At 36.7% G+C, this 20,431-nt stretch overlaps 1 protein-coding gene across 2 annotated transcripts in view; it reads left to right on the top strand.

Annotated features, from left to right (window-relative positions):
- The window catches only part of Vbp1 (von Hippel-Lindau binding protein 1), a 27,457-nt gene extending 7,296 nt beyond the window's left edge, over positions 1-20,161 (top strand). For both annotated transcript variants that reach the window (XM_005414645.2, XM_005414646.2), the window contains exons 3-6: positions 2,555-2,621; positions 3,762-3,860; positions 17,483-17,621; positions 19,950-20,161. In XM_005414645.2, the coding sequence (XP_005414702.1) occupies positions 2,555-2,621; positions 3,762-3,860; positions 17,483-17,621; positions 19,950-20,020 (376 nt within the window). In that variant the 3' untranslated portion in view covers positions 20,021-20,161. The remainder of the gene's footprint in view (positions 1-2,554; positions 2,622-3,761; positions 3,861-17,482; positions 17,622-19,949) is intronic.
- Positions 20,162-20,431: the final 270 nt, after the last annotated feature.

Here is a 20,431-nt window from a genome sequence, read left to right as displayed (position 1 = left end):
AAAAAAAAAAAAAAAAAAAAAACAACCTGTAGTTGTTGTTTTTAAGTTCAGCCTTTTTATATACACTAATTTTTTTGGATACTTTAAAAATCATCCACTTTTGTTATTTCATTATAATTTGTCTATATGTGAGTATCTTTTTGCTTTTCTTAGTTGATACATGTCAGCTTACTATAACTGTAGATGCCTGTCTAGTCTACCTTTACCCATAGAAGATTTAGGTTTTGCCAGGAGCTGCTGAGTGGATACCAGCCTTAGACCATTTGAGCCTAGTTCTAGGTTCTTGTATTTCATCTCTGAGCACCCACTGAGATGCAAGGAAGAGGCCCAGCTGGAATGGGCACCTTCCCTCCTGACATTACCTTTTGCCAGTCCTAACTGTTCAACACAGAGCCTTTTCTGGTTCTTTCCCTTTTTATTTTTCTGTTATTTTCCTCACCCACATGATATTGGCTATGTAGCAGTCCTGTTTTTGTGCATGATCTAGTTGTTTTGCAGCAGATAGCTATATGTAGTTTCAACCGTAATCTTTATGTTATAAATCTGTTCTTGCAGCCTGTCCTTTAACTTTACCTTTAAGTTTTACAACAGTTTTTTAGTATTTCATAATCTCCATGTGGTCATCATTTTCTGTTACCTAGTTAATCATCAAATTTTTTTCTAGTTTTTGTAACCGACACATAATAATTGTACATATCTATGGAATATAATGTGATATTTCAGTACATGTATATAATGCATAAGAATCAAATAAAGGTTTTAGCATTTCCATCTCTATTTTTTTGTTTGGAGGTTTTGAGCTCCTTTGTTCTAGTTCTTCATAAAATATAAAATATTATAAACTGTAGTCACTCTACTGAGTTGTGAACTACTAGAACTAGATAACTAGATAACACTTTTGGTACCAAACATTCAGCCTTCTTTTATCCTCCCCTCTTCCTCCCCTTCTTGTCACTATTCTACTGTCTTCTTTTTCTTTATTTTTGTCTGTTGCAGTCCGGGCTGGCCTTGAGCTCACTTTGTAGCCCAGGCTGGTCTCGAACTCACAACGATCCTCCTGCCTCAGCCTCCCGAGTTCTGGGACTACAGGCTTGTGCCACCACGCCCGGCTATTCTACTGTCTTCTACTTTGAATTTGTTGTGATCCTTCAGCTTCCCTCAGCACTGGGATTACAGCCATGTGCTGTCCTGTCTGGATCCATTGTGTATCTACAACATATTTTAAAAATCTGTTCATCTGTTGTTGATTCCATATCTTGGCTGTTTGTAAACAGTGCTGCGGTATCTCTTTTAAGTTGATTTCATTTCCTTTGCCTCTATACCTAGAAGTGAGTATGTCCTTTATATAGCATATGAAGCCGAGGCCTTTCTTTAGTTGAAAATTTTGTGATTAATCATATTTGCACATTTTTTTCTCCCAACTGGTAATTTTCCCTTTCTCATGGGATTCCTGTTCATGGATGTTGACACTTTTTTTTAAATAAAAATTTTGAGACAGGTTCTCACTGAGTTGCACAGGCTGGGCTTGAACTTACAATTCTCCTGCCTTATCTTCCCTAAGTGCTAGGATTATAGATATACACACCTAGCTGTGTTCTTTATATATTCTGGATATTAATCCTCTGTCAGAAGAGTAGCTGGCAAAGATTTTCTCCAGTTCTGTGGGCTATTAATTGTTTGCTTTACTGTGCAGAAACTTCAATTTGATAGAATTGCATTTGTTGGTTCCTGACATTATTTCCTATGATACTAGTGTTCTTTCCAGGAAGTCGTTGCCTATGCCTATGATTTCATGTGTTTCTCTTGTATTTTCTTCTTTTTTTTTTTTTTTTTTTGTACCAGGAATCAAGCTCAGAGCTTGCCAGGCAGGCGCTGTGCCACTGAGCATACCGCTGGCCCCTTTCCTGTACTTTCTTTTTTTCAAAGTTAACAGATTTTATACGTAGGTCTTTGGTCCTTTCTGAGTTGATTTTTGTATAGGGTGAGAGATAGGGATCTAGTTTCTTTTACATGTGAATATCCAATTTACCCAGCATCATTTGTTAAAAGGGTGTATTTTCTCTGGTGTATGAAATGGCTATAGTGCAGGGATTTGTTTCTGTGTATTTTCTGTCCTATTCCATTTGTTCATGGTTTTTGTACCAGTACTGTTGTTTTTGTTACTGTGGCTTCATAGTATAAATTGAATTTGGGTATTGTTATGCTTTCAGCATTGCCCTTTTTGATCTGGATTGCTTTGGCTGCTTGGGATCTTTTGTACCTGCATATGAATTTTAAGATTTTTTTCTGGTTCTGTGAAGAACTTCATTAATGTTTTGATGGAGATTTTATTGGTCCTTTAGATATTGTTATTTTATACATATTTGTATCTTATATCTAAAGTATTATAAATATTTAAGAAAGTAAAATTTGTGAATTTACATATGAAATAAGGTATTTTTAATTTGTGAATAGTCCTAAAGAGAACATAGCACTAGAAAATGCAAAACTAGTAAGAGTGTGTCCTGCTATTTTTGCCTGCAAAATACTAAGTGCTCCTTTTTCTTGTTAATAGACTAAAAGGTCAGATTCCTGAAATCAAGCAGACTTTGGAAATTCTAAAATACATGCAGAAGAAAAAAGTAAGTGCATTTTTGTTTGTAAATTTGAGCAGACTGGAATACTTCGGCAGACTTGTCTTCCTTGACTCATTGGTTGCTGGGTATGTAATCTATGCTATATGACCCAGTCTGACTTCTTCAGCCTGCATACTAATGTTGCAAAGTGCTTCTGTAAGAATGAGGCTTTGTGGCCTTTCCCTGAAAGACATGTTTTTTATTCTAAGGCGCACACTTGGATTGCTTTATTTATGTGTAATGTTTATAAAGGTTAAATGCAGTTAGAGAAAAAAAATACTTTATTTTGAAGTAGCAAGCATCTAGGGATTTTTGTTACTGTCAAACGCTTAAGAATTAGGAGTGAGTTTAAGATTTATAGAGCTGGAAAAAATCTTAGGGTTAGTTTGTTTCAGGTTCTCTTTTCATAGTTGAGTAAATAATTACAGAGAAGTGAGTTAACACTTGACTAAAATCACATAGCTAGTTAAATTTCATAAGCATATTGTATTCAAAAGATTGTATGCACATGATTTATTCCTTGAATGATAGAATGCCTATGTTTCTAGTATATAATAGTGTGGTAAACTTTGTAAGGATTTCAGAAAGTGATTATTTGAGAATCAATTACCAGTAGAGTAACAGTAATAGCTAATTCTTATATAGCACTTATATAATTTGCGTATAGTACTTTTGTGAGCTAGGCACTGTGTGTGTGTGTGTGTGTGTGTGTGTGTGTGTGTGTGTATTAATGAACTCAGTACTTACCAGTGTCTTGGTAGATGCACAGACTTTTTTTTTGTTTTGTTTTGAGACAAGGTCTCGCTGTGCAATTCAGGGTGTGCTTGAACTCACTATGTAGCTGAGGCTGGCCTTCAACTCACGACAATCCTCCTACCTCAATCTCCCAAGTGCTGGGGTTATAGGCGTGCACCACCACACCCAGCTCTATTATTATTATTTTATAGATGAGGAACCTGAGACATGGAGAGATTAAATGAGCCAAATTTATATTCCTAGCTATCTGGTAGTGGTGTTCATTTCTTTCCCAGCTATGTTTAGTCTGCGTGATGGTACTGTTTTAAATATCTTAGGTTCAGCTATGGAATGTGTCCTTTATAATCGTGATACAAATTGGCCTTTCTCTGGTACTGTCATTTTTTAAAGGAGTCCACCACTTCACTGGAAACCAGATTCTTACTGGCAGATAACCTGTACTGCAAAGCTTCGGTTTCTCCTACTGATAAAGTGTGTTTGTGGTTGGGGGTAAGTAAATGTTACTTGATATTCCGCAATATGTTTGTAAACCAGTGTGTTTTGCCCAGGAAAAAAATATTGCTTGAGCTATGTAAAGTGTTCATCTTTCTTTGTAGAAGGAATGAAAGGGCAGAATTACAGCAGTCTGTGAGGAACTGACTAGAATTAGGAGTGTGGTGATGATAGCAGCAATAACATGCTGAAGTCTCTCCTAATCAAGACAAAATTGACCAAACCCTAGTTCTTCTCCAACTAGTGTTTTATCCGTTAAGTATAATATAAGGGAGAGCAATAGAAGTAAAATAGAAAGTACTGCTGAGCCTCTAATAAATATATATTCTTTAAGTTCTAGAAAGACTCCTCTGAATTTAAGGGGAAATATTACTATGAAAACCTTGAGGTTAGTATCCATTTAAAAAAACAAAACAAAACAAAACATGCATTTCAATTTAAGATCATTTTGTCGACCTTATATATGATTTTTCTGTCTTGTTCCTTTCAGCCCCCTGGTTGTCTAGCTAGCTCTCTATAGGTCCTGTTACCTCCAGCAAGTTCCCATATGCAGCAGCAAGCCATGTTCTACGCTAGCTGCTGTCCTGTGAGATTGTTCCCAAGAGTGCTCTAGTGCTGTGACACATGGGCTGATTTGCATAGGGAAATTCATTTTCATCTTCCTTAGTTCATCCTCCTGATTTTGTTCTTTGTAATATTTTCAGAGTTTGTATAAAATTTACATTTATTCTGCAACCCTAATTCCCATACTTGTTTTGTTTTAGTTCTATATTTAAGAAGAAGGATGGTGTTGGTAAGGTTTTAGTCCCGTGAAGTATAGAAACTATGCCTCTGTGTTGAATGGCTATCAGTTTTTCTTTTTCTGTAGAAATCGCATGACCTTTTGGTTCAAAAAATATTCCACAATACCTATTACACGTTTTGGGATGGTTCACAAACTAAAATATTAGTTAGTTAATGAATTAATTAATTTTTGTGGTGCTGGGATTGAACCTAGGTCCTGTGCACTGAGCTACATCTGCAGCGCTTTTTTTTTTATTTTGAGAGAGTCTTGCTAAGTTGTTAAGTTGTACAGGCCTAGATATGGTCCTGTGATCCTCCAGCTTTAGCCTCCCAGGAGGCTGAGATTATAGGCATGTGCCACCACACCCCACTCAGGAAGTGTGTGTGTGTGTAGAATGTGATTTTGCACTATTTTTTCTATTAACATTTTTGGGAATAATAAATATATGTGTTTGATCTTCTTTGTTTTCAATATCTATGGTCTTCTCTGTTTTCAGATATTAGGTCTTTTCCATTTTCTTGTGATTTCCTATGACCTCTTCTCTGACCTTGTGTTTTCTCTTGGAATTACTGTTTCTTACTTTGTCTGATCTTTCATAACTGTTTTTCTCTTTTTCTTCATTTTCCTTACTGAGTTCTTCTGTTTCTTTTCATCTTTTTGTTTTGTTTTATTTTATATTTCTTAGTTGAATGTTTGAATCCAGATTTCTCTTATAAACCAGCATTTGCCACAATCTTATCTTTGATGAGAAAATTTTGTCCTGGTATTTTTTAGTTGGTACTTGATGAACAAAGTAGAACTTGTTGGTTTCGATGGCCTCATGACTTGCTACCCTTTCCAGCCAAAACAAATTGTTTGGTACTCATTGTGCCTTTCAGAACCAATGAACTGCAAGTACCAAGGTACAACTGTACAATAAACTAGATGGCTTTTTCCCCGCTACTTTGTTTATTTATTTATTTAATTAGTACGTGTTCACAGTGCATAATGATTACATTTATCATGGGGAGTTTGTACATGTATATAACACATTTTAATTCTTGCTTAGATGGCTTTTTTGAGTTTTAAAAATAATCTTTATTTTCTAACAGTTAATATCTATATTACAGGAAACAAAAACACAAAGAACAAAGTCATTCACAATCATCAGCAGCTTAGCTGGATGTATTCTTGTAGGTCTCATGTGTACATATGTGACGTGTCATTTTGTGTACTGAGTTTATATAGTGTACGTCATGCTTTTCCATACATCATGACTGTTAACCAATTCAAAATCCCAAAGCTACAAGAGTATTTTTGATAATGCAGAACACGCTACGCCAACTCAATCTGTTAGGGAAAAAGTTATAGTTCTGCCTTTCTTGGGAACAAAATTGCACTGAAGATAGAAATGGCAGCAGGCCTCTAGACAGAAGTATTGGCAAAGTTACAATTACAGCACTGCATTTAGATGGCTTTAACAACAGAAATTGATTGTCTTGTGGTTTTGGAGGCCACAAGTGTGAGATCAACCCTGGGATTATTGTTAGTTCCTTCTGAGGGTTGTGAAGGAAAATCTGCTCCAGTCCTTTCACTTAGCCTCTAGTGTTTGCTAACAGTCTTTGGCAGTTTTTGATGTATAGGTGTTTCACTGATCTCTGCCTTCATCTTTTTTTTTGTTTGTTTTTTTGTTTTTTGTTTTTTGTTTTTTCCAGTGCCAGGAATCGAACTCACAACCTTGCGCTTGCCAGGCAGGCGCTGTGCCGCTGAGCTAAATCCCCAGCCCGTCTGTCTTCATCTTAACATATGTGACACGTATGTCAAAATTTCCCCTTTTTATAAGGGCACCAGCCACACTGGATTATAGCCTACCCTTATGATCTCATTTTAACTTGGTTACCTTTGTGATGAGTATCTCCAAATATGCGCGCATTCTGAGGTACTCAGGATGAGAATTTCAGCACATTTTTGGTGAGGAGACAAGTTTATTCTGTAATACTTTATTCAACATAAGCTTGCACTCACATGTACCCAGGGTTAGGGCTTCAATGTATCTTTTAGGAGGCATAGTTAAGCTTATCATGTAACATCCTAATTCACTTTCTTGCTTCTGCCTTTGCTTTTCTTTTTTTTTTTTTTTTTTTGGTTTTTCTCCGGTACCGGGAACTGAACTCACGACCTTGTGCTTGCCAGGCAGGCGCTTTTTGCCGCTGAGCTAAATCCCCAGCCCCTGCCTTTGCTTTTCTAAAGCCTTTCCAGCTCACCAGGCAGAGTGATACATTAAAATCTGTCCATTAGTCTCCAAAATTGTCCAGTGCTTTCTCATTTCATTCCAAGGAAAAGCCTGAGTTGTCTGACAAGCTCCTATACAGCCTGGTATTCTCTGATACTTACCTTAAATGATGCCTGCCTTGTTGGCCACACAATGATTTCTTACTGGGTCTAGACCATGCTGGAAATGGCCCTGGTTCAGAGCCTTTATTCTGGCTCTTTGCTTTGCTTGAGCTGCTAGAATAATAAAACACATGTCATTTCTCTGCTCAGGACACTAGTAGTTTCTCCTGTCATGGTCAGCTTCACTTCCTTCTTGATACCACCTGACTTTTCACTTAGAATCACATAGTTTTTCTTGTGAGTAGATGTGGAACCGTCTTCATTTTGTTGGCTTCTTAATATTCTGTGATAGGACTATATTCCAAAGTTGAGTGGTATTGAGATTGTTTTCACATTTCTTATATAGTGGATATTGCTGTAGCAAGTTTGTTTGCACATATTAACTCATAAAGACATTTTTGTATGCCTCTTTGAGATGGGATTGTTGTAAATGTGTATATGATATTTAATATTTCAATAGATATATCAAGTTGTTCTTCAGAATGACTGTATCAATTTATATTTCTCCAACAGTATATGAAAACATTCTTTTATTAGCTGGATGTGGTAGTGTATGCCTGTGCCTGTAATCCTAGCACTTGGGAGGCTGAGACAGGAAGATTAGTGTGAGTCCCAGGCCAGCCTAGACTACATAGTAAGTTCAAGGCCACCCTGAAGTACATAACAAGATCCTGTCCCCCTCAAAAAAGGAAAATAAATACATCCTTTTATGGACAGCCTCACCTGCATTTTTAGAATGTTGCTAGTTTGTAGGTGTAAATAGCATCTTACTGTTTTTGTTTGACAGGGTGTTCATTTGTATTTCTCTTCTGTTTGCCTGCCTAATGTCCATGGTCCCTTTTTGTGTTGGATTTTTTGTTCTTTCTTCTTCTTTATATATTACATATTTGGATGCAGTATCTTCTGTTATTTGTTGCATATACTTTTCTTTCTGATCTGTCACTTGTCTTTTGTTTATGGTACTTCTTATAGAGAAGTTTTAAGTTTTAATGTCAGTTTATCATATATTTATAACTTTAACAATGCACTGCTGTCACCAAATTTTTTAGCATTTTCTTGTTTCTAATATTTGAAGACTTACTAGTTAAAATTTTAAACTTGTGAAAACAAATTATAAAATTTATTAAGGAGAACATGAAAAGACAAGCTACTCAATAGAATAATGGGGTGAGTGACTCCTAAAAAGAGGACATGTCCAATAGCCAATAACCATATCAAAAGTTGTTCAGCTTTGTTAGGGGAGGTATAAATTAAAAGCACAGTGCACTTGAACCTTACACCCACCAGAATGGTAGGGTAATATAGATTGAGCATCCCTGATTCAAAATCCAAAAGTCCATTTTTCTGGTCTGGTACTAGGAATTGAGCCCAGGACCTTGTACATGGTAGGCAAGTGGTCTACCATTAAACTCCCCAGCTTTTTTTTTTTTTTTTGGACACAAGGTCTTGCTATGTGGTGAAGGCTTGCTTTGAACGCAGTTTGTAACTCTGCAGCTGGCCTCAAACCTGTAGTCTTTCTACCTCAGCATCCCAAGAGTGCCAGGATTATAGGCATGCACCATGATGACTGACTCAAAAATCTGAAATTCTGTATGTCTATAAATCCACAACTTTTTTAGCATTATATCGGCACTTAAGATGTTTTAAAGTTTGGAGCACAAAATTGAGAGGCTTAAAATAACACCCTTTTATCACCTTTTTTTTTTTTACCAGATCTTTGTGTCAGAAGTCCAGATGGACTTGATTGGGTCTTCTGTTTGGTGTTTCACAAGGCCAGAATTAAAGTGCCAACAAAGGTGTGCTCCTTAGTAGCAGCCTGGAGGGAAACTTACTTCCAGCCTCAATTATATTGACAGATTGCAGTTGTGTATGGTTACATGACTGAGGTCCCATTTCTTTGCTGACTTCTAGAGACCACCTGTATTCCTTGGCTTGTGAAGCTTTCTATCTTCAAAGCCAGATGTTGCATAATTAATTATTCTTCAGATTTTTCTAATTTCCTTTTCTACCAACAACCAGAGCAAGTTCTGTACTCTTAAGGTTAGGCCTTGCAATGAAGTTAGGCCTTGCCAATTAGATTAGGCCTACCCAGATAGTCTCGGACGAATACCTTGCCTCAGTGGTGGCAAACCTATGACACAGGCATTGTTTTTCTTTTAAGACAAAAGATGTTAATGTATGAGTTGTTTTTCTAAACTAAAACTTCAGTATTCAGCTTTATCTGCAAAGTTTATCACCTTGCAATAAAGAAGTGGGTTTTGGGTTGCAGTTTGGGCACTCGTCTCTTAAGAGGTTTGCTGTATCTCGTCCAAGTCTCATGTTCCAGGGATTCGGGTCAGACAGCCTGCACTCAGGTATATATTTCTCTGTATAAATGTCATAATGCTGCCACTAGAGAAGTAATTCACAAAAGAACATGTAGTATGTGATCCCACTTATATGAAATTCAAATACAGGCAAATCTTTACTGTTAGAATTCAGGATAATGGTTACCTTTGGAGTAAGGGTGCTGTAAGGGAAGGGTGTATGAGGTGGCTTCTGGGTGTTTGTGGTAATGTGTTCCTTGATGTGGATGCCAGTTCCATGGGTGTGTTAAGTTTGAAAATGCTTTGAGCTGTATATTTATCATATACATACTTTTCTATGTGTATGTATGTTTAAATATAAACAAAAAGTCAAAAGTGTACAAACCAATTTATTGCAAATTAATGGACATCTTGTCACTTAAGCTTCAACAAGAGAAACAGAACCAGTAGGATGTAGCCAGCCTAAATATTAATTTGTGTGCTAAGGTGCAAGTTTATGTATGTATTGGTACGTAGTAACTCACGAATTCATACTATTGTTGCCTATTCAAATTCAGGATAACAGAGTTTTACTGAATTTTTCTCTTGTATACCAGGAATTTTGTTCTTAAAAAATAGCAGGAGTGATAGCATTAGACATAACTCATTTGCTTTATTTTTGGACACAAAGCACTCTTACAATAACACCATCCAACACTGTTACCACTGACTTTTGCATGTGCCCTTTCTCTCTTTTCCTATTTTTTTACAGAGTTTTACTCATATTGTTGGAGCATAGAACCATTGTGTACTCTGTATGCTCTCACTCTCTTGTGCCTTTCGTTTGTCCTTATTCTCTGTCTAAATGTGTATTGGTTGCACATCACTGTCTTCATGTTGATGTCTCTCTTGTTAATTTGGTTGTCTGATACTCATTCTCTAGTAGATTCCTTTAGGCTTTATAAGAACAATATTCCCTGAGTTCTCAGATGTTGCTGACAACTTTCCTGTGTCCTTTATACTTGAAAATCAGTTTTGTTGGATATAGAACCATTAACTCACATTTTTTTCTTGAGTGCCTTATATATTTACACATTGCTTCATTTGCTTTTGTCATAAAATGTTATTGTCAAAAAGTCTGTTGACAAGCTGATTTTTTCCCCTCTTTATAAATAACTCTTGTTCTTTTGGCCTAGATGCTGAAAGGACTTCTGGGTTAATTTCCCCAGGTATACAGTATGACCGTATATGTGTGTGTGTGTGTTGTGTGTGTGTGTGTGTGTGTGTGTGTGTGTGTGTGTGTGTGTGTGTATGCATTTCAAGAACATTTTTGTTGGGATGAACTGTTTAGGATTTTTTTCTGGCCCCCAGCTTTGGTTTTCTTCTTTAGATTCCTATATATTTATATTCAGTCTTTGCCTATGTTCGGCACTTGTTGATATTCATTTCTTTTTAAATTTTTAAGAAATTTCCTCATATTCTTTGATCTTAAGGTGGTATGTGGTATCTTAAGGGTATATGTTGTAATTATTTGCCTCTGTATTTTTTCCACTTTAGTATTTCTGAGGTAAAATTTTCTTTTATTTCTAATTCTTTCCTGAATTCCGTTACCTTATTTCTGGATTTCCTAATTCTGATTTTGTTTGTTCTTTCATAACTTGTATCATTTTCTTAATGATATTTATCTTTTTTGATATATATTATATAATTTTCATTTATTTTGAGGGCATATCCTTTTTGCTAACCTTATCTGTAAAGGTGCTATTCTGTTCTTTACTCTTTTTATCCTGATACCTTTCCATTGGATTTGACTTTGCTTCATTTGTATGGATATTTTTATGTAAAATTAATTTTCCTGAACTTTTAGAAGGTAGCAATGATACTAGAGCTCCTCCTTTTGGTTGTTTATGTAAAGTGGTAGCAACATATACTACCTGGGATCATTTTGTCCCTACCTGTGGATTCTGTTCCCACATTGAAGAGTCCCCTCATTGTGTGGGCCCTATGTGTGAGAGAGTTCACAGTGTCTAGATTTCTTCAGCCCCTTGAGACTTTGTCTGAGACTCTTTCAGGATTCTAAAAATTACTATTTTAATTGTACCTACTTGGATACAGTGTGATGTGTATATACAGTGTGTAGTGATCAAATCAGGGCTTTTAACATTTCTGTTTCTCTGTCATTAACTTTGTGTTTGGATAGCTTAAGCTCTTCTACTTTTTCACAGAATATATAATAGATTATTGTGAACTGTAGTCATCCTGATGTGCTTTAGAACATTAGAACTAACTGTGCTTTGGTAGCCATTATTCACTCTCCCTCTGTTCCCACTCCCTGTCCTTCCCAGCCTCCGGTAATTACTAGTCTGTATTCACATCGACTTTTTGAAGAATCCACATAGGATTGACCTTTTACTTACTTCATTATTTTGGAGTTCTTATGTCTTCTAGATGTCTCATTGCTTTCCTCTCCTTCTGTACAAATGTTCCTGTCCTGGTATTTAACGTTAAGAAAATGACTTGATGAGATTAAAATACTGCCACTGCTGCCATCATCTTCCTATAACTATCTAGTTTGGCTTTATTAATTTAGAACCCTAGTTAACCTGGAAATTATTTTAATAAACACTGTGAAGGAAAAATGTTAGCTTTGATTTCCCCTCAAATGGATAGCTAATAGTCCCAGCGACGTTTAATTGTCATTTCTCTTTTTACAGATTGAGTGTCCCTTTCTGCCTGGATGCAGTTTGAGGTTTTGTTCACTTTGTCTCTTCCTGGTCACTATCAAAATGAACAAGGAGTTACTTATGCAAAAGGTTAATAGGGTTTTCCAGGCAATGTAACAGTGAGTTCAGAGGCTCTCAAAGCAGAAACTAGCTTTAAGGGACAGAAAGAAGTCCAGGTCTGTAACTTTAGTACTGTAATAGAGGGTAAGACTACTAGATGGTAGGACAGAAGCCAGTAATACTAGTTGTGGTAAGGAGTTGGAGTTTCATGGTAAATGCAAAAGGAGGCTGTTGAAGGATTTTTGATAGAAATTGTAGGAATTTGTTTCCTTTTGCTAATTTTCCATTTAATTTTTCAGTGGTTGTACACTAGTACATATGTGATTAGATAAACCATTTTCAAATTCACTTTTTTTCTTTGTGGGAACAGAAGTTTGTCTTTTTTGTTTTTAATACATCTCTTAGGCTAGGTAATATGTTTACGTGTACTTAAGGTATAAAAGGACTGTCTTACTTATTTTTCTATTGCTGTAACTGAGTACTGTAGACTGGGACATTTATAAAGAATAGAGGATTATTTGGCTCATGGATCTAAAGGCCAAGCAGTTCAAGAGCATGACTCTGGCATCTGGCAAGAGCCATGTGTTGCGTCATAATGTGATGCGGGCTCACACGTGACTAGATACAGCAAGCTTGCTGTTGGGGCTCTCTCTTCTTACACGAATGCCATCCTAGTGGGCCTCATTCCCGCAACCTCACCTAACTCTAATTACCTCTCAAAGGTCCTGCCTCCAAATGCCATTAATATGCAAATTTAGTTACTAAGTTTCTAACACCCAAATTCTGGGAGACAGACAACCCAGCCATAGCAAGGATGTACTGTGAAAAGTCTACCGTCTCTCACAAATCCCAGTGTGTCCCCCTCTTAAGCAATCAACATTTCATTTTGCGATATGCTTAAAGAAAAATTTTACCATGCACAGACAAATAAAAATATATCCTTCCCTCTCACTTACACAAATGGTAACATACTTTGCACAGTGTTCTGCCTTTTGCCCGTTTCATTTCATACTGAGTATTGCAGATCTTTAGGCATCAGTGTGAGGACAGGGTCTCATTTTTACTTTTCATGCCTTTATAACTTCCTTGGGTAGCTATGCCATTTGGCTTTTATGTTTTGTCATTATACCAGTGTGTCTAGTACATTTGAATTTTTCATAAGTGTATAATTGTAGGATATATGGAATTGCCAGCTCAAAGAGTTGACTTTCATTGATACTTCCCAGTTGCCCTTCATAGGGTTTACCAGTTTTTACTGCCAGTATTTTAATACTTATATTCTCACATTCAAAGCAACAAGAAGTATTTTAAACTTTTAAACCTGTGTCACCCTGAAGTTGGACAATATTTTTTCATTCTATTTTCAGTTAGAGTTGCATCAGTAGTTCAGGATGTGCATTTGTATTTCAGGATAGCCTTGAATTCACTATGTGCTAGCCCAAGCTAGCCTTGAACTCTCAATGATCCTCCTGCCTCACCCTCTCGAGTGCTGAGATTATAGGTGTGTGCCATCTCTCCCAGCTATAGTTGCTTTTGTTATATGATGGAAGATACTTAATCTTCTTATAATGATTCTGAATTATTTGTATTTATTGGTTTCTTTTCCCTTCCTTTCTCTCTTCCCCTTTCCCTCTTCCTTTCCCTCTTCCCTGCTTCCCCTGTGAGCTCTGTCCATATCCTTTGCCTAGTTTTTGTGTTGGACTATGAACTGCTGTTCTCTTACGTAGCTCTGTATATTAGGGAGAATTAGTTCCATTTTTTCCTGTTCATTGTTTTGCTTGTGGTTGTTACCTACAACCATTCCCCCTAGCTCTGACACATGCTAGGCAAGCATTCTACCACTGAGCTATGTCCCCAGCTCCTTTTATTTTTTCTTATTTTGAGACAAGAGTCTCACTAAGTTGCCCAGGCTGGTCTCAGACTTTTGATCCGTGTCCTAGCTACTTTTCTCTCATTGCTGGAACAAAATACCTGATACCCAGATTTAAGGAAGGAAAGGTTTAGTTAGCTCACAGTTTGTGGAGGTTTCAGTCCATAATCAGCTGGCCCCAAAGCAGAGTGGCACATGGCAGAGGGCAACAGTTCATGGTGGCGAAAAACAGCATGAGGCTTTGGGGGGGACATCTAGATGCAAACCATAACAATCCACCTGCCTCAGTCTCCCAGGTGACTGGGATTACAGGCCTGCTACCACCAGAAAGATGCCCAGCAGAAAGATAGAAAAACTATCTTTAGTCCAGAGTTACAAAATAATTTATCTGTGACTTGGCCTAGTACTTTCATTATTTTCATGTAAATATCTGATCTATTCAGAATTCATGCTCTTGTCAGGTGTGATGTAGGCCCCAACTATATTTCCTACTAGAGAGGTTACTGTTGTCCCATTTTCATTTATGAAATCATCTTGTCCTCATGTGCTCATGGAATGTCGGCTAAAGGAAAGAGAAACCAAGGAGAATGACCCCTCTAGGCTTTGTGTTATTGGATGGGTAGCAACTTGCCAAGGAGGGTGGAATGGGGAAGAGCCAGGTTTGTGGGGTAATTTAGAAATGTGTTTTGGGTATGTCAGTCTTGACACATCTCAAGTGGAGACGCTGGGAAGGCCATGTTTGAGGGAGTAAGGAGAAATACTTGGCATTGCTGAATGAATGATGAATGTTTTTTGTCACAAATGATAACGATAATGTCACTTATCTTTAAATGTATTCTATTATTGCTTGTAGAAAATAAATGAAGTATAGAAAATTTAGGGATGATAAATCATAAAAAATAACAGTAATTGACCCTCAAGAAGGAGGTCAGGTGTCCAGGATTGGAAAGACATGTACTTTTGATTGATTATTTTTGTCCTGTTTGAATTTTTATAGTTTTCTAATTGTTATAAATTGTGTTATTCAGTAAATAAGTACTTAATCTGCACTTTAGATATTTGCAGTAACAACAGATCTTCAGAATTCCAAGTACATCACCTTGCCTTTACTCCTAGCTTCTGTGTTATAGGAAGGGGCCAATAAAAGTTAGCTTGTTTTTTTTATTTACCTGATCAAATGTAGACAGGAAGAAAGTCTTAAAAACCTCTAATTAATCTTGTATCGAGAGCTCAGACATAACTACTGAAATTGATTCAAAAGTACTATTGTTTAGTGTCATAATGGAAGTGGTAGGAAAATAGGATTTCTTTTGTGTATGTGTTTGCAGTACATAATGATTACATTCCTTGTGGGGAGTTGGTACATGTATATAACACATCTTAGTTTTCTTTACTTGCCCCTCCCCAAATCTCTTGGTCCTCTTCCCTTTTGCAAAATAGCGATCTCACTATTTCCTGTTATCTTTTATTTTGCTTTTTATTTATATTTTGAGCTCCTCATATAAGAGAAACTATGTAATATTTCAGCTTGTGTGCCTGCTTTGTTTCACTTTAACATTATGATCTCAAGACCCATCCATTTTCCTACAAATGACCCATATTTATCCTTTTTATGGCATATATATAATGTATTACATATATGTTTTTTATTCTCTTAGATATCTATCATTTGTTCATCTGTTGATGGATGTACAGGTCACTTCCAGGATTTAGCTGTTAGGAGTTATGCTACTGCAAACATAGGTATACAGTGTATCACTGTAATATAATGTCTTTAACTCTTTTGGGAAGATACCTAGAAAAGGAATAGCTGGGTCAAATGAAATTTCTAGTTTTTGCTTTTTGAGGAATCTCCATACAGATTTCTGTAGTGGTTGTACTTGTTCACATTCTTACCAGTAATGTAGAAGGGTTCCTTTTTTCCCCACAGCCTTACTACTTGTTATTATTTTTTTGATGATGGCCATTCTTTCTAGGATAAGATGGAATCTCAGAGTTGTTTTAATTTTCATTCCTGTAGTGACCAGAGATGTTGAACGTTTTCTCATGTACTTCATTGGCCATTTGTTCTACTTCTTTTGAGACATGTTGGTTCATTTCACTGGTCCATTTTCTGATCGGGTCTTTTATTTTGGGGGATCTAAATTTTTTGAGTTCTTTATATATTCTAGGAATTGCTCCTCTAAGTACTGGGCAAAAGTTTTTCTGTTGTGTAGTTTGTCTCCTCACTCTGTTGGTTGTTTCCTTTGCTATACAGAAGAAGCTTTTTAATTTGATATAATCCCATTTGTTGATTCTTGTTATTTCTTGTGCAGTCAGTGCTCTGTTCTAAATGTCCTTACCTATGCCTGTCTTCAAGAGTCTTACCTATTTTATCTTCCAGCAGATTGTTTCTGTTTTGATATCCAGGTCTTTGATCCATTTTGATTTCTTTTGAGAGGTGTGAGTCTAGCTTCGTTTTTCTGGGTGTGGATAGCCAGTTTTTCCAGCCCTGTTTGATAAAGAGGTGATCTTTCTTTGAGGGCAGTGATGGTGAACCTTTTAGAGATGAGGGCCCAGACTGCAACCCCAAACCCACTTATTTATCACAAAGTGCCAACACTGCAGTTAAACCTGAATACTAAGGTTTTAGTTTAGAAAAACAACTCATACATTAACATCTTTTGTCTTAAAAGAAGCATGAATAACACACGTGTCTAGGTTTCACACCACTGAGATAGGCTGTTTTTGACCCCTAGGATAGCTGAATGTGCCTGGGGCTATTTCTGCATCCTCTGTTCTGTCCCATTGATATGCATATCTGTTTTTGTGCCAGTACTGTACCATGCTCTTTTCGTCTTTGTAGTTTTGTAATATAACTTTGAGATCCAGGATTACAGTGCCCCCGCCTTCCTCTAGATGCCCAGGATTGCTTTTGCTATTCTGAGCTTCTTCTGGTTCCATATAAATATTAGGATTGTTTTTTTCTAGTTCTGTGAGGAATGTTGTTGGTATTTTGATTGGGATTACGTTAAATCTATATATCAGAAAAATAGGATATTTATATCTAAACATACTGGTTTTTATCCTGAATATCTCATTTTTTGGTCTCCTTTCATTAATTTACAAGCTGTGGGAGTATAGGCAACCTGATGACTCTAAGCCTTCATTCTCTTAACTGTAAATAAAGAAAACTTTTGCCTTACTAGGGTTGTTAATGAGGATTAAGTGATACAATGTATGTGTGTGTGTGTGTATGTATATGTGTGTATATATATATATATATATATATATATATATATTCTCTAAACTGGGAGTCAGCAGACTTACTCTAAAAGGCCAAAGTAGTACATATTTTTGGTTTGGTTGGTTTGGTTTGGTTTGGTTTGATTGGCTAGTCTTTATCCCAGCTTCTCAGGTCTGCCTCTGTAGCAGGAAAGATAAAGCAGCATACTGCTTTTGCCCTGAGGGCAATAGTTGGAAGGTACCTGCTAACCTATAAAAGCACTGTGTAAATGTTAATTGTCATGACTTTCTCTCTTCAGGCTAATGTAATGCTTGAGTATGATATTGATGAAGCTCAGGCTTTGTTGGAAAAGAATTTATCAACTGCCACGAAGAACCTTGATTCTCTGGAGGAAGACCTTGACTTTCTTCGAGATCAATTTACTACAACAGAAGTCAGTATCCTTTCTTAAAACAATGAAGAGAAGAAAGAAGGCAGAAATTTTTAAAATTCTTTTATTGGTTTAATAAAATGTCCTTAGATTAATGTGAGTCTACAGATTTAATAACAGATTTGAAACTAATAAGTTTGCAGATAAATTAATGAATTTGAAATGTGATAGTGTAGAAATTCACATTGGTGAACGAATATTTTTCTCTCAAATGTTTTTTGAAGATAACTTTATGGTCAGTTAAGCAGTTTAGTACTGTAAGCATTTATTAAGAATCTTCTGGGGCTGGGGATTTAGCTCAGCGGCAAAGCGCCTGCCTGGCAAGCGCAGGGTCGTGAGTTCGGTTCCCGGTACCGGAGAAAAACAAAACAAAACAAAAGAATCTTCTGTGTTTCTGCAACTGTGGTAACCCACTGAGCATGGACATCAGGGTGATGAAAACCAAGATGCAAAGTGTTTCTCTGTTAAAGCTGCACATGTAAAAAGCTAAGTGATAACTGCATAGTGAACTGTTCAGTAAGTTCACATCATACACAACCCCCGGGTAGTTTCAAGTTTGGAAAGACCATTGTAAGCTGGAGTTAGGTCAGGGAACCCTTTGTTAGGAAGGTGAAACTTAGGCTGTTTTCAGAGGCCATGTAGAGAAAAGGTGAAATGAGGTATTCTGGTCACGAAGGTAGGCAGGTATGTCGAAACCAGGCTCTTCAACGTTTCTTCTTTGATCTCTCTCCTTCTCTGGTTGCTCTCAGTCACTCAGTATAAAAACCTGGGGGTCATCCTTCACACTTCTCTCTCCTTACTTCCAAGAGGAAACCTATCATCAGATTCTTGTCCAATTTCCCTCATAAATTTCTGCGTATTGCTGTTACTCTAGTTCTAGCCATCTAGGACATGCATTTAGTCGTTTTCTGTATGTCCTTCACACTACCTTTAGCATGAGGTTACTAAATCATGTACCTTATTTTTAGTCTTCTGGTTTTGATATTTCAACAGTTACTTATTGCGTGTAAGTTACACAGATAGCCACTCAAATGTCCCTGGCCAGTCTTGCCTCATGCCATGACCTTTTCCTGCCCTGGCTTTTCCCCATGGCACTGTAGGCTCCAGATAACTGCAGCCAGTATTTCTCCTCACCCCTTAAGTGTACCATGCCTTTTGCATTTCTCCTGTGTTCTTCCTACCTGGAATGGTTTACCCTCCACCTGGGGGTATTCTTTAATTCTTCATACCTGAGTAAAGCATCTGAACTTTCCTTACATTTTTTGTTCTTCTGTGCTTACTTAGCACTTTACATACAGTTTTTTATTTTCCTTGCCCAGTTGTGCGGTCTTCAAGTATAGGAGCAACTTAAAGTTTCTTCTCCAGCACGTAGGATGTAGTAGGTGCTTAGTACCTGAGTGAGAGAAGACAGGCCTGTTTGAGGCCAAGTGCGGGGATTATTATCTAACTGGTGTGAAGAGACTTTATCCATCTGTGAGGTGACAGGGATCTGGGCAGGCTGGTGTTTGTGGAAAGATGTGAAATATGAGGGAAAAATAGTGACTTAATTCTAGGAACCGAAAGAAAGGGCATAATCTAAAGTGAGTCCTAAAAGCTTAGTGAAGTGCTACATATTATTGCTAGTGTTGGAAAAGGTAGGGTGATGTACAGACACCAGAGAAAGCTGGGGCACCCAGTATGTGATGTATGTACCAATCTACTAGAGTTTAAGCTCCATGAGAGGAAGACTTCACCTGTCTTACTTACTCAAGGCTTTGTAGAGTACCTAGTCTGAAACACAGTAGATGCTTAACAAACTGAATGAATGCCGTCTTAAACCAAAGGAAGAGTAGGAATAAAGTCATTGATAATTGTACTAATTATAGATACTGCATGGTTGGGTATGAGTTGAGTAATCTTTTGAAATTTGATGGATGAGGGAATATCTTTAAAACTGTTGAGCCAGTCATGGTGGCACACATCTATAGTCCCAGCTACTTGGGAGGCTGAGGCAGGAAGATCACTTGAGCTGAGCCCACAAGTTCCAAGGCAGCCTGGGTAACATAGCAAGAATTGTCTCAAAAATAATGTTGAGAGTATCTAGTACATATTTATTAAATATAATACCATAGTCAGTGAGATTTGCTAAACAATTGTTGATTAGAGGTTTTGACCTAGTTTTGTAGTATTTAATTCCAGTTTTTTCTTAACAATTAATATAGCAAGGGGGCTGGCAAAAGTAGTTGTTACCAGTATTTTTATGTGTGTAATTTCTGTATTTTTTATTCATGACATTTTGTCATTGCATATGTCTAAAGATGAATTGCATTTACATTTTCTTTGACAATTCTTGCAGATATGGCCAGAGTTTATAATTGGGATGTCAAAAGAAGAAATAAAGATGATTCTACCAAGAACAAAGCATAATATTAGCTGGCAATTAAAAATGTGATTCAGTTTTCCAAACATGTAACTTTAAATTCCCCAGCAGTTTTCCTTCAAGATTGACATAACTTTGATTTTTTTTTTTAACAGCGAGAATGATTAAAACTTTTAAAAAAAGATAAACACCATTTTATTTATTTATAAAAACAAAATTAGTTTCAAATACTTTATGAAATTAACAGTATTTTTTCACATTTCCAAGCAAAATTAATAGTGCTTTCCTCTTTTGTTTTACATCAGTTATAAAGGCAACACTTAACTGAAATCAGTGGAAAACTGTGAGGTATGCTATGGAAGCTGAATGCTGGGCATTAGCACACTTTACTTCTTATTGACTTACGTGGTTAAACGATTTTCAAGGTAGAAAAGACAGTTTCAGTATTTGTAAACTTA

This window comes from Chinchilla lanigera, unplaced genomic scaffold (assembly GCF_000276665.1).
Source record: "Chinchilla lanigera isolate Chin_1 unplaced genomic scaffold, ChiLan1.0 scaffold00193, whole genome shotgun sequence".
Classification (NCBI taxonomy): Eukaryota; Metazoa; Chordata; class Mammalia; order Rodentia; family Chinchillidae; genus Chinchilla; species Chinchilla lanigera.
This window is presented reverse-complemented; position numbering and strand designations above follow the sequence as displayed.